The sequence below is a fragment of the Sardina pilchardus genome, chromosome 16, assembly GCF_963854185.1.
Source record: "Sardina pilchardus chromosome 16, fSarPil1.1, whole genome shotgun sequence".
In the NCBI taxonomy this organism is placed as follows: Eukaryota; Metazoa; Chordata; class Actinopteri; order Clupeiformes; family Clupeidae; genus Sardina; species Sardina pilchardus.
The window spans coordinates 17705543-17718046 of record NC_085009.1 but is presented as its reverse complement, the minus strand read 5'-3'; the positions used below and the strand labels follow the sequence as shown (position 1 = coordinate 17718046).

General features: G+C 44.2%; 2 protein-coding genes across 2 annotated transcripts; one reads left to right on the top strand and one right to left on the bottom strand.

Moving 5' to 3' along the window:
- The first annotated feature begins 309 nt into the window (after positions 1–309).
- On the top strand, positions 310–4849 carry LOC134059492 (E3 ubiquitin-protein ligase TRIM39-like). Its single transcript, XM_062515926.1, has 7 exons — positions 310–366; positions 599–1173; positions 2400–2495; positions 2892–3125; positions 3414–3552; positions 3765–3791; positions 3978–4849. The coding sequence occupies exons 2-7, from the start codon at positions 601–603 to the stop codon at positions 4565–4567; spliced, it is 1659 nt and encodes a 552-aa protein (XP_062371910.1). The 5' UTR covers positions 310–366; positions 599–600; the 3' UTR covers positions 4568–4849.
- Positions 4850–4992: 143 nt separating this feature from the next.
- Positions 4993–11410, bottom strand: si:ch211-63p21.2 (FH1/FH2 domain-containing protein 1). The gene is made up of 9 exons (XM_062515925.1): positions 10181–11410; positions 9590–9730; positions 9050–9232; positions 8653–8772; positions 8236–8397; positions 6667–6917; positions 5931–6168; positions 5521–5629; positions 4993–5213 (listed from the first exon to the last, which is right to left on the bottom strand). The coding sequence occupies exons 1-9, from the start codon at positions 10649–10651 to the stop codon at positions 5185–5187; spliced, it is 1704 nt and encodes a 567-aa protein (XP_062371909.1). The 5' UTR covers positions 10652–11410; the 3' UTR covers positions 4993–5184.
- Between the last annotated feature and the right edge of the window lie 1094 nt (positions 11411–12504).

The window sequence follows — 12504 nt, the reverse complement described above, 5'->3', positions numbered from 1 at the left end:
AGGGTGAATATAAACCGAGCTATGCACTTCCGACTTCCGAACTGGAAACGTTATTATAAAGAGGGAATCACAGAACTGCATAACTGATCACCCTCACCTGAACATAATGCAGATTTACAGGTTACAGATTATTTCAGGTTTTTCTGCTCATGTTTCCTTCAGTGGTTTCATTTCTTTCTTCCCTTTTGTTGCTGACTCTGGATCTGAGGAATGTAACCTGGGGAGGAGTTTACAGTAAAGCAGGTGAGAAGGAATCTAGTCTCTAAATTCCTGTAAAAAGAGGTCATGCAGTCTTACAGAATCCAGATCCTTCAACAGGACCCAACACAATATTCTTCTGCTGTAATCTCCACGGCATAAGTACAGGTTTGTTTGATGAAATATGATTCCTTGCTAAACCAAAATGTGTTTCTTTGAGTGCGTGTGTGTGTGTGTGTGTGTGTGTGTGTGTGTGTGTGTGTGTGGTATGTATGTGCTATTGAATTGATTATTAAGTAACCTAAATAGTGGATTATTCCTCTACAGCTAATGGTTTTTAACCATTATAAACTCTGAATGAATGTCGCTCTTCTTGTTTGGTAATCATGTCTCATTTCAGTTATGGCATGGCGTCTGATGAGTGAGGAGCAGTTCCAGTGTTCGATCTGTCTGGATGTGTTTGTAAACCCTGTGACAATCTCCTGTGGGCATACCTTCTGTCAGACATGTGTAACCCAGTACTGGGACAGTACAGCAGTGTGCCATTGTCCCCTCTGCAAGAGGACCTTTATCAGAAGACCGCAAGTCAATATCAACACGACGATGAGGGATCTAGTCAATGAATTTAAGTCAATGAGAGGTCCTAACTCTGGTGTGGCCCTGCCTGGAGAGGTGACGTGTGATATGTGCAGTGGGGATGGCCAGGGTAGGCTTCGTGCCCTAAAGACCTGTCTGGACTGTGGAACGTCTTTGTGCTCGGTTCACCTCGAGCTCCACCAGAGGGTACCCCGGCTTCAGAGACACACACTCACGGAACCGCTGGAGAACCCAGAAGAACGCATGTGTCAGAGGCACCAGAGGCCGCTGAAGTTGTTCTGCCGGGATGACCACGTGTGTGTGTGCGAGTTCTGCACCGAGGGAGAACACAAGAGCCACAACATGGTTCCACTAGAGGAGGAGGGCAACGATAGGAAGGTGAGAGGTGCTTTATTGGTGAAAAGGTGTCTAGGATTTTTTTTTAACCTAGCCCTATTCTTAGATCTGCTATAGGTCAAAATATCTAGACGGAACAAAATACATTTATCCTTTAGTAGGAACAAGCGGTAAGTACTATAACCAGCAAGAGCAAAATGGAATAAGCATACACATTGTCTTTCGCCACTGAATCAAAATGGTATTGAAAGAGTCAACATGGGAAGTAGGCTATGGGAAGTTTTTGTACAGTTTATTTCATTTCACTTTGGTTCAATCAGAACAGTATGTTTACACACACACAAAGAATTTGGTCAGTTGAGACAAAGTCAAAGTCATTTACATGTAAACATTTAGCTTGCATGCTATCTGGTCATTTTTCGGTGTCCAGGTGGGTTTCCAAAAATGTGAATATTATGAAAAAGATCATTTTTCCTCCTTACTTATTTCAAAAAGTAAATCTTTCATATATTTACTAGATATAAAGTGAAAAATTTCAAGCCGTTTCTTTTATGGCTTACAGCTCAAAGCCAAAAATCAGTATTTCTGTATCAACATCATTATTATATTTCTGTATTATAATTTTTATTCTAATATTTTGATTTGCATGATCTGTAAGCACCTGATAGCCTGGAGACCAGACTCTTCTTCGCAGAAGAGTCTGGCCTAGATCCATTGGACACGTTTATTTCCTGGTTTGTGGACGGTTTTTGGTCTGAAGTTTGAATTAATTGGAGTTTGTTTGGTAATGATGTTATGACGTATGATAACCACGGGGGACACAACAATAACAATAGGCTTGAAACTTAAATGTAATCGCTCTTGGGAACGCCCTCTGTTCGCTCATTGGGCGGAGATGCACTTGCTGAAGTAAACAAAGCTGAATCAAGCAATACCAGACGGAGTATGAAGAGAAATGAAATTAAACGGAAGTACGTAGTCACTACACTAAAACAAAAAATGGCTTGAAATATTTCACCCTATATGTAATGAATCTATGCTGAATCATGCTGTTACAATGCTAGTTTGCTACAGAATTTCTCCACAGTTCAGACTGCACACTGTGGCACACAGATATTCGTGCACAAACCCAAAATGCATTCAAAATCCATGAGATTGCAATAGGACTGTCCCATACTCATTGGATTTGATTTGGGGTTATTACACTTGGGTCCAGTTAGATCCAGTTAGGACCCAGTGTCCTAAGACTTTTCCTGCTCAACCCTTAGAACCAGATGGGGGAAAGTAGAGTAGAGCTGCAGCAGATGATGAAGGAGAGACAGGGGAAGATCACAGAGATCCAACGCAACATGGAGATCACCAAGGTGAGGACACATATAAATACGCACACTTACACACACTTACACACACACACACACACACAGAGAAACACACACACACACACACACAAGGCTACAAGGCCAACTTGTATGCATTCCAAATGATTTTTGGGTCGCATAAGCTATAGTTTAGCCTTTGATAGAGTTGACAACTCCATGCCATCCATTATAACATTCAGCGTCAAATAATGAAGGGAGACCAGAATTTAAATGATGTGTTTTGCCTCTTTCAGCAGGCTGGCTACTGACATCTGAATAGTTTGTAGTTAGGCAATGGTTTCACGACCAGCTTATACTTTTAGTAACAATGGTGATTTGAATTACTTTGTGAGTGTGCTCTCTATAGCTGCCATACCTCATTATCTCCTTTTCCACCAATAGACAAGCAAAAAAGAGGAGCTTGCCCACTTTGGTGAGCTCTTCTCTTCGCTGGAGGCGATCCTGGAGCGCAGCCGCTGTGATCTGCAGGGGGCGCTAGAGACCGAGCAGCGCACCATGGAGACGCAGGCGGAGAAGCTCATCAGACAGCTCCAACAGCAGATAGACACACTTCAGAGCAGAGACACACAGCTGGAGGAGCTCATACACACACATGACCACTTCCACCTGGTGCAGGTATGAATGTGCACGCACGCACACACACACACACACACACACGCACACACGCACGCACGCACACTCACACACACAAACAACCACCCCCACCAACTGAAGGTACTGTATATACACACACACACACACACACACAAACATATACCCCTGTTGTGATAACTATAATCAACCAATCATTATGAACATGACCTCAATCATTTTCGTATTTTTCTAACTGGACATTATGTGGACATGGCTTTGACCATTGCCCATTGGATGACAGTCACTAGCACTTCACTTCTTTTCTCTTAGGCTGATCTGTCCTTGTGCCAGACCCCAAACATCACAACAACCGATGTGAGAGTTAAGGACATCCCCTTAAACACAGACCCCTACCTGCATGAGCTGGAACAATCTATTAAAACAGAAATCATCAAGTACACTTGGAACAGTATGTTTTTACCATATCAAAGATACCTGCACATTTTTACCGTGACATTTTAAGGGGTCTACACATTTTAGTTAATGTGTAGATAAATCAGTGGAGATATACATTTTAAATTATTACTCTAAATGCACATACGACAACATTTACAGCCATTTCACTAAAAAATATTGCATCATCAAGAGTAACAATATTGTTTCCTTTCATATTTCTCTCAGAGCTGTGGTGGATGCAGTGTTTTGCAGGTAAAATGTGAGCTATTATAAGAATTTAAGAAGCTAGCATGCAGACTAAACATTTCAATGTCTATATAATATTACAATGTCTTTAGAATAATATTAAGAATGTTTTCTGTCTTCTACTCATTTGCTTGTTCTCACCCCTGTCTCTCGTATCTCTCTCTCTCTCTCTCACTCTCTCTCTCTCTCCAGTGGATGTGACTCTGGATCCAGACACAGCTCATCCACTCCTGCGGCTGTCCGAGGACCAGAAGCAGGTGCGCTGTGGCGACCATTTGCAGAATGTTCCGGATCTTCCTGTCCGTTTTGATGAAAGCAAATGTGTTCTTGGGAAACAAGGTTTCTTGGACCGGTTCTACTTTCAGGTGAAGGTGGCGGAGAAAAGCAGCTGGAGCATTGGAGTAACCAGTGAGTCCGTATCACGTAAGGGAAGGGTGAAAGCAGGTCCGACTACAGGCTACTGGACAATCGTGCTCAGAGCTGGGAATCAGTACTTGGCTGGGACAAGCCCCCCTCGGCCTCTGTTTGTTGAAAATAAGCCCCAGATGCTGGGGGTGTTTGTGGACTACGATATGGGTCTTGTCTCTTTCTACGATGTTGAAATGGAGTCACATCTTTTTTCCTTCACTGAACAAATGTTCTCTGGGAAGCTTTTCCCAGTTCTGAGCCCTGGTGTCAATGAAGCAGGAACAAACTTGAAGCCCATAATAATTTCTCCCCTCAGCCAGCAGGCTCATATGCTTGCATTCTTGCAGGGGCTGGGGGCTGCAGCTAGGTGCTAAATTCAACGACCTCTTTTTAACTTAAGATATAAATGAATGAAATGCAAAAGTGAAGAGCATCATTGAATCAAGCACTTTTTAAAGATGACATAGAATAGAAAAATGCTTTTACCTTAGCTTTGCTGAAGAAGGTGGCCACAAAGCTACTGTGAAACAGAAACATGGTTTCCTTCTCATGAAAATCTTAGACTACCACTAGAATTACCACTAAAAAAATCTGGACAAAGACAGACTGTGACGCAAATGCAGCTAACAGAGACGACTCCCATCCACATGTTAGGCTACCATCTCAGGCTGGAGAATCAAGGAGAAGTTGCTGATTACTGTGATCGGCCCTTGGCTACAATACTGTGAACAATATTTGCTAATCATCAATTTGAAAATATTTTAAAAGCGACATCACACACATGAGAAATATACATAAATGCACATAATACAATGTTTATTACTTATGCCATTCAAATGAAATGGTATTCATTAAGCTATGTACTTTCACATTAATTTGAAGAGGGCTACATTAAGGCATGAAGTAACAACTGGCATTTAAAAGAGGAGCAAACATTTTGTTGTTGTTGAAAAACAGTTGCTCAAAGGCTTGTGTTGTAGAATTGCTGGCATCACCATTTTAGCTTCCGCAGGTGTAAACCTGCAAGACAAACATGGGAAACAGCTTTAGAAAAAATGTAAATTAATGAATTAATACATCAATATAATATACATAAATAGAACTTTTGTCTATTCCATAAGACCATTGGTGTTGGGAGTTTATTGGTTAACAGTTGTCCATGGCCCTACATTTACAGTATTTTGTTGTGTCATGAAATACATTAGCAAATCTGTGTAAACTTCAAGCCTGTGGTGGCATTCTCATGAGTGAAGACATGCATTCATATTACCCAATGACATCAGAGTAACCATTGGGAGGTGTGTGTGTGTGTGTGTGTAGTCCGAACCTCTTTTGTCTGGTGTCCTACTGCGGTGTCTGGGCATCATGAGGTCCCGTCTAACAGATGACTCAGGAGTCCTCAGTACCTCCTCTAGTTTGCGTTGTTCAAGGCTTTCCTATAGACACGAGTCATATTAGTTATATCATGGATTTGACGGCAGTGGCTTTTTCCCCTTTTGTATGCAACATTTCCCCTTGTGTCTTCTGTACATTTGGTCTAACAGGTGCATAAATGCTTGCACCAGGTGCATAAATGAAGTGTTCCGTTCACGTTATGTCTGCTGCAACAGTTAGCTTCCACTATCATCAATGGAAGTAGCTGCACCAGGCGTGAAAGCAGCGCGTCCTCTAAAATTTATTTTACATTCACTTCAGTTACGCGCCCGTTGCATAGCTTCCCTTTAATGGATACCTTACCGGAGATGGCGTCCGAGGCCGCTGTTTTGGCTTGGACTGAGGGGTGAGACTGTCTCCTCTCTTTTCCCGTTCCTTGTCTCCCTCCTTCTCCTTCTCCCTCTCTCTCTGCTGCAGGATGGCGTTGTGCGTGGCCCTGTACTCCAGGGCAAAGTCGCTCACGGTCTTGCAGAAGCCCTCCGCCCTGGTGTCTCTCACCATAGCACGCGAGTAGCCCAGGAACAGGAGGAAAGCATGGAATCTGCAACGTTAATTCAATCAGATTGATTTGTGTGTGTGTGTGTGTGTGTATGTGTGTATGCATTGTAGCACTTTGAGATCATTTATTTGATGTAAAGCGCAATATAAATAAAATGTATTATTATTATTATTATTATAGTTTTAGTGTTTGTTGGTGTGTGTGTGTGTGTGTGTTTGTGTGTTTATGTGTGGGTGTGCTTGTCAACACAGCATCGGTCTGTTATGACACACACACTTCATCAGTTAATGGCTTATGTGTTTTTTGGGAACTCTTGCTCTAGATATTTCACACATGTAACACATAAAAACAGAGCAGTTACACAAAAATGAATACAAATGTAAAGATTAAAATAGGTCAAATACAGTGAAATAGTAAAATAGATTAAAAAGGATTATTAAAAGTCATACGACTAGTCAAAAAAGAAAACGATAAAAATCTTAAATACAATGCAGCTAAGGTAAGAGATCAAACAAAACAAAAAAGAATCAAGGACTGTACCTGTTGATGACTCGTCGATGGACAGCTCTGAGCACCTTCAGTCTTTCCTCGCACTCCTTCAGAAACTTGGGCAGCCTCTGACGGAGAGACCCTTCTGTCCCGGGGTCACCGGACTGGTTTGACCCTTTGCTCCGGCTGCCCTTGCTCCGCCGGTGGTCCCCGTCCTTCTCCAGCAACCGCAACTGTTCCCATGATGCTTTGCAGTGGGCTTCGAGCTGGGCAAGGTTTGACTGGACTTGAGAGTAATCACACTAATAGAGAGAGAGAGAGAGAGAGAGAGAGAAGTCAAGTTTAGGTGTATATTTCATATGACAAGCATAGACACACCATTGTGCTTCAAAATGATAAGAAGAAAAAAGATAGAACAGTAGAACCTTGTGGAGACAGTGGAGTCATGCACATGTGTTTATGTGAGAAAGGAACACGTGATTAGAGAGAGAGGAGTGACATAACACAAGGAGAAATAAAGTGGGTTGAGAGAGATTGGAGAACACATAGAGATGGAAGTAGAGAGAGAGAAAGAGAGAATACAATGAAAGAAACATCCGAGCTGTCTCAGATCGACATAGGATAGATAACCTTTAGGATTATCAGAGCAAAGTCTGACAGAGTGGCCACATAATTCACTGTTCTGTAATACATAGTAGCAGCCCTGGAACAGATTTGTCCCAGATTGGGCTCAGAGATATGGCTGATCGAGTCTCTGACATCTGTTCCAGAGTCAGTCTCATGGGTGGTGAAAGGTCAACTAAAGGTCAGCCTATTAGCCTTTTTTTTTATACAGCCAATGCTATTAGCCCGCAGCCAGACCCCTCGGTAGCAGTCTGAGAACACATGTCAAGGATCAGATTGGACAAAGAAACAATTTCCAAACTGTGTGAAAAGCTTTGAGTACAGAAGATCAGTGCTCAGTATTTTATCAGTGCAATGTACGGTGTTGTGTAAATGACACCATTATTTTCAGATACTGTATGTCTGCATCATATTTAAATTTTAGCAACACCTGAAAATGACGATATTCTCTTTTCTGGATGACTCCAGAGAGGGTTAAAGCGGAGCGAGAGGCGCAGACGTTCGACCATTTCCGCGTTCTGTTTTCGCAAAGGGGAGGGGCGAAATCCCCCTTTAAGCAGACCTAGAATGTAATGTTACATTTGAACTGAACTGCTTGCCAATCTGACAGAGATCGATATCCCACTATGACGTCTTTGACACGCAGACAGGAACTGTTCGAATTTTGCTTCCATGCAGATGCATTATGTTGCTCTATCTTGTCAGTAATGAAGGATCTTTGATGACTCTTACTGAAAGGCTACACCGGGCACGTAACAGAAGGCCTTCTGTCGAAGAACCGTGTGCTGCAACAATTAGCTTCCACTATGCAACTGGCCATACCAGACGTGATAGAGACGTATATTCAGACCAGTCTTCTAAATCTATTTTTACGTTCTTCGAATTTACAGAATGCTTCAGTTTCGACACCGCTGTAGCCTGCCTGTTATACACAACCACTATGTTCTGTTCTGCGTGTTGACCAAACCCTGGTTATGTTGTGCAGCACTCACTCACCTTACTGGCCTTGGTGACGGCAGTGATGTCCGAGTAGAGGTCAGAGCATTGTGGGTAAATCTCCAGCAGGAGCGCACACACGTGATGTAAGAGTGGCTGTCGGCCGTGTGTGTCCCTCACCTGAGAGAGTTTGCCCAGGTAACTCAGCTCAAAACCACGAGCCTGTGGAGGTGACAGACACAGGTGCAGACATTTGACTCTGAGTGTTGCCCAGAGAGGACACAAAAGTGGTGTTTGTGTGTGTGTGTGTGTGTGTGTGTGTGTGTGTGTGTGTGTGTGTGTGTGTGTGTGCGTGCGTGTGTGTGTGTGTGTGCGTGCGTGTGTGTGTGTGTTGAACGGAGACAAAAAGAAAAGAGGTGGAAAGGTGAAAGAAACTGATTAAGAGAAACACACAGAGAAGAAAGGGTTGGATCTCACCTTGCAGCCATTTAAAAAGTTGCCTATTGCCAGCACAGTTGCCAGGATACAGCGGAAGGTTTGACTGGTTGCCAGCTGTTCCATGGCATGCTTCAGATGAAAGAGAGGCTCTGCAATTTCCTATAATCAAGACTTCAGTTAAGCAATTAAAACTGCCAACCAGACAAAATGTTCACAGAAACACTTCACACTTCAAAGCAGCCACATATAAGCATTATCAGGGGAAAAAACCCTTATCGTAGCCACAACAACACTTTACTCCAAAGCAAATCTCATGCACCAAAAACTCGCCAATCTTAATGACCAGCTTTTAACACCACACTCTTGTTCACTCAATTCATTCTGCTTTCCGACTATTCCTTTCATCTCTCCCCCCATGTCTGTGATGCAGGCCTACCCTCTCCAGTGTGTCATAGTCCAGAGCAAAGGCCCAAAGTTGAAGCCTGGAGCTCAAGTGCTGGATGCCCCCCAGAGTCTGTAGGCAGTTCTCAGCCGAGGCCAGGGGGCAGCGGGGACTCTGGGCTTTAGCCTCCTTGATCAGTTTCAGCTCCTCGTCCGTGGGAACCAGAGCCTGGAGCCTCTGTTGAGAGAAAAATGGGTTAGATGTTGTGCTCTTTGATGCTGAGAAAAGATCATGATTTTAATTGTTAACTAGAAAAGCACTCTGAGAGCGCAGACCTCCGCCAAGCAAAAACATAAAAGAAAACAAAGCGAAAACATCAAACGAAAAACGCTTCCTGGATCCAGACGGTAATACGGATCACTCCCACTCGTTTCTTCCTTGGGTCATGTCAGACCTTCTGTCGTCAAAATCCATCTATGACTTTTTGAGTTATCTTGCAAACAGACAGACAGACAGACAGACAGACAGACAAACCCCGATGAAAACATTGGGCGGAGGTCATAATTGAATATTTGTCGGGGGGGGGGGGCACACCTGCACATCCTCTCGGTCGAGCACAGAGCAGTCCATGCTGTAGATGGCCGGAGGAAGCAGGTGGGGTGGGGGCAAGCTGCTCAGAGCGATGGTGATGATGTTGCTCCTCTTCACCCCCAACACCGACACACAAGGCTGCTTCTGAGGTGGAGGAGGAAGAAGTAGAGAAGACAAAGAAAGAATGAGAGAGAGAGAGGGATGTAAAGAGATGCTACCTATTATCATGGATTGTGTGGCTTCAGAGACTTTGTTTTCACACCTTATGAGGATTAGTGCCGTTAAATAATCTCAGCATTAGAGAAGAAAAGTGAGAGGAGTTAAATAATGCCAGTCGTAAAGTCCAATTTTGGCATTGCACATCATCACCCCCTACAGTATGTGCACCAAAGATTGTTAAGAAAGGAGGTAAAAATCCCCCTTTATGCAGAGCAGAGACCATAGTAGACGTCAATAGAACTCTGCTCTGCATAAAGAGGGATTTTGACCCTCTTCCTGATTCTCAGAAGTGGCTTCTGACTGAGTATCTTGCTCTGCCTTAACACTCTGGTGCAACTGATGCCCTACAGTACCTGTGCTGAACCCTGACCTCACCTGCCTTCCCATCACCAGGCTGCGGAGGGCGCCACTCGCCGCACTGCTCTTGCTCTCGAACAGGTACTCCAGCCGGTTGGTGTCCAGACGCACGGGCTCCAGCCCCGCCCAGATGGTCTGCCTGCCGAAGCGGCACACCTGGGGCACGGACGGCAGGCTCCGCAGCTCCCTCCAGTGGAGCTTCAGGGTACGGCTGCCAGCGCCACCACTGCCCCCACCCGCAGGGGGGGCGGGGGAGGACGGGGGCAGAGGAGGGGCGGAGGGGGGCAGAGGGGGAGGCATAGGGGGTGTGGGGGGAACACTGTCCGAGGACGAGGAGGTGAAGACGGAGTCGTCGTCGTGGGCGTCCGGATCGAGGTCCTCGTCGTCCCACAGGTCGGAGAAGTCCAGGGTGTTGAGGCGAAGACGGGGTGTGGGGGTTATGAAGCATGGCCAGGATTGGTCGGGTCCGAGAATATCAGAATGCTTCATTTCTTTCTTTTCTTTTATTTATGCAATCAATTGTTATTAGAATAATTAGTAGATGTGTAGATTACTACTGGTAGCTTCTAAGTGCAATCTATGAGAGTCTTGCTTAAAATATCTAAATTAATATCCAAAAGAAATCAGAAATTATCCAGTTTGGTCCATACAAGTGCTGATAAATGTTGAAATTAAGAAGCCATCTTACATCATCTCTGGAACACTTGGGATTTGTGCAGTGCAGAGCCTTCTAATATTCAAGTCTAGCTGATCACAATATGTCTGAGTGTAAAGTCTCCTGTGAACAACTCCACACCATAATCCTCTTTTAGACTCTGGCTTCTTCTTCATCATCTGCATCCGCAATATGTCTCCATATGAATTACTCTCAAATTAGCAGTGCCTCCAGGAATTTTTGGTTATCTCCACAGAGCAGTTTTTTTCTCTCTCTCTCTCGAATGACCTTGTCAATGGATTGACTCACCTGTCTCTCAGTCTCAAAGTTGATGGCTCAGCAAAAATCCCATTACACTGATCACTGATGCTAACTTTCGTTCTGAATCGCTGAGCGACTTCCGTACAGCTCCGTTCATGTTTCTCGTTGATATTTGTCTCCAGGCTGCTGGGTTCTCAGCCGTGGCTGTGGTGCTCTGTCCCTCCAGCGCAGTAAGCTGCCTCTATGTGGTTGCCAGTGTGGATGGGAATCAGTGCAAGTGAGCCCTTGCAATACTAGTTGCAGACTTTAAGATTCTATGAGCGGCTCATCTGTCCCAGGGTATTTTCTCATGTGTGTGTGTTTGTGTGTGTGTGTGTGTGTGTGTGTGTGTGTGTGTGTGTGCATGTCTTTTCAGTGTTTATTTGAGTTGCACCCTTTTCCTTAATTTCCTAATCGCACCATGCATCTCCTGTTTACACTGCTACTTGTGTACACACAGTCACACTATCTTGACCTAATGATCTCCACCCTCTCTCTCTCTCTCTCTCTCTCTCTCTCTCTCTCTCTCTCTCTCTCTCTCTCTCTCTGACCTTCCCCTCAGCCCTCCATCAACAAATTGCACTGACCTCATTCTCAGTGAAGGGTATCCATCCTCTCTCTTACTCTCTGATGAGGGTTTGTCCCCCCCCCCCCCCCCCCCCCCACACACACACTAAATATCAAATAAATGTATTTTATTTTTCAAAACAACTTAATTCACATTCATTAAGTGCTTTAGGCTTTAGGCACTAAAGACTGTGCTGTTATTGCACATTTTGTTAGATTTTTAAAATCTAAATAAAGTTTTCCTTGTGCGCTGTTCAGACAAACGTCTACAACTTTTGCACTAGTGCACGTCCCATACAAATCTTTGCATTTAAACAACTTATCGATGCTATTTCCTTAATTGTACGGTGGGGTGGGACAAACTGTACACATCAGACAAACTCATCTCAAATGTTTGCATCAATGCATGCACTTAAATGGCCACATTAAAGCCCTCCGCGGTGGAGAGAAACCTAAACACACAGTCCGGTGGGAAAGGAAATTACCCCTGGCTTCTGCTGTGGTTTCTGGAACTGGCCGTCTGGTAGTCTCCCATAAATCATGTCGTCTGTGTGTGTGTGTGTGTGTGTGTGTGTGTGTGTGTGTGTGTGTGTGTGTGTGTGTGTGTGTGTGTGTGTGTGCATGTGTGTATGTGTGTGTGTGTGTGTGTGTGTGTGTGTGTGTGTGTGTGTGTGTGTGTGTATGTGTGTGTGTGTGAGAGAGAGATTTCATGTGGGTGTTACTGTGTGTGTGTTTGTGTGTTTGTTTGAAAATGTGTGTGACTGTGTGTGTGTGTGTGTGTGTGTGTGTGTGTGTGTGTGTTTGTGTGCGGGCGAGTGTG

What these genes read in the sequence shown, in the direction of transcription:
- LOC134059492 (XM_062515926.1), top strand. Translation starts at nt 601, where the DNA reads ATGGCATGGCGTCTGATGAGTGAGGAGCAGTTCCAGTGTTCGATCTGT. An exon ending in CATCAAGTACACTTGGAACA is followed by an intron (nt 3,553 to 3,764) that starts GTATGTTTTTAC and finishes TATTTCTCTCAG; the next exon opens with AGCTGTGGTGGATGCAGTGT. An exon ending in GTGGATGCAGTGTTTTGCAG is followed by an intron (nt 3,792 to 3,977) that starts GTAAAATGTGAG and finishes CTCTCTCTCCAG; the next exon opens with TGGATGTGACTCTGGATCCA.
- si:ch211-63p21.2 (XM_062515925.1), bottom strand. Translation starts at nt 10,651, where the DNA reads ATGAAGCATTCTGATATTCTCGGACCCGACCAATCCTGGCCATGCTTC. An exon ending in ACTATGACACACTGGAGAGG is followed by an intron (nt 8,773 to 9,049) that starts GTAGGCCTGCAT and finishes TCTTGATTATAG; the next exon opens with GAAATTGCAGAGCCTCTCTT. An exon ending in CCGTCACCAAGGCCAGTAAG is followed by an intron (nt 6,918 to 8,235) that starts GTGAGTGAGTGC and finishes TCTCTCTATTAG; the next exon opens with TGTGATTACTCTCAAGTCCA.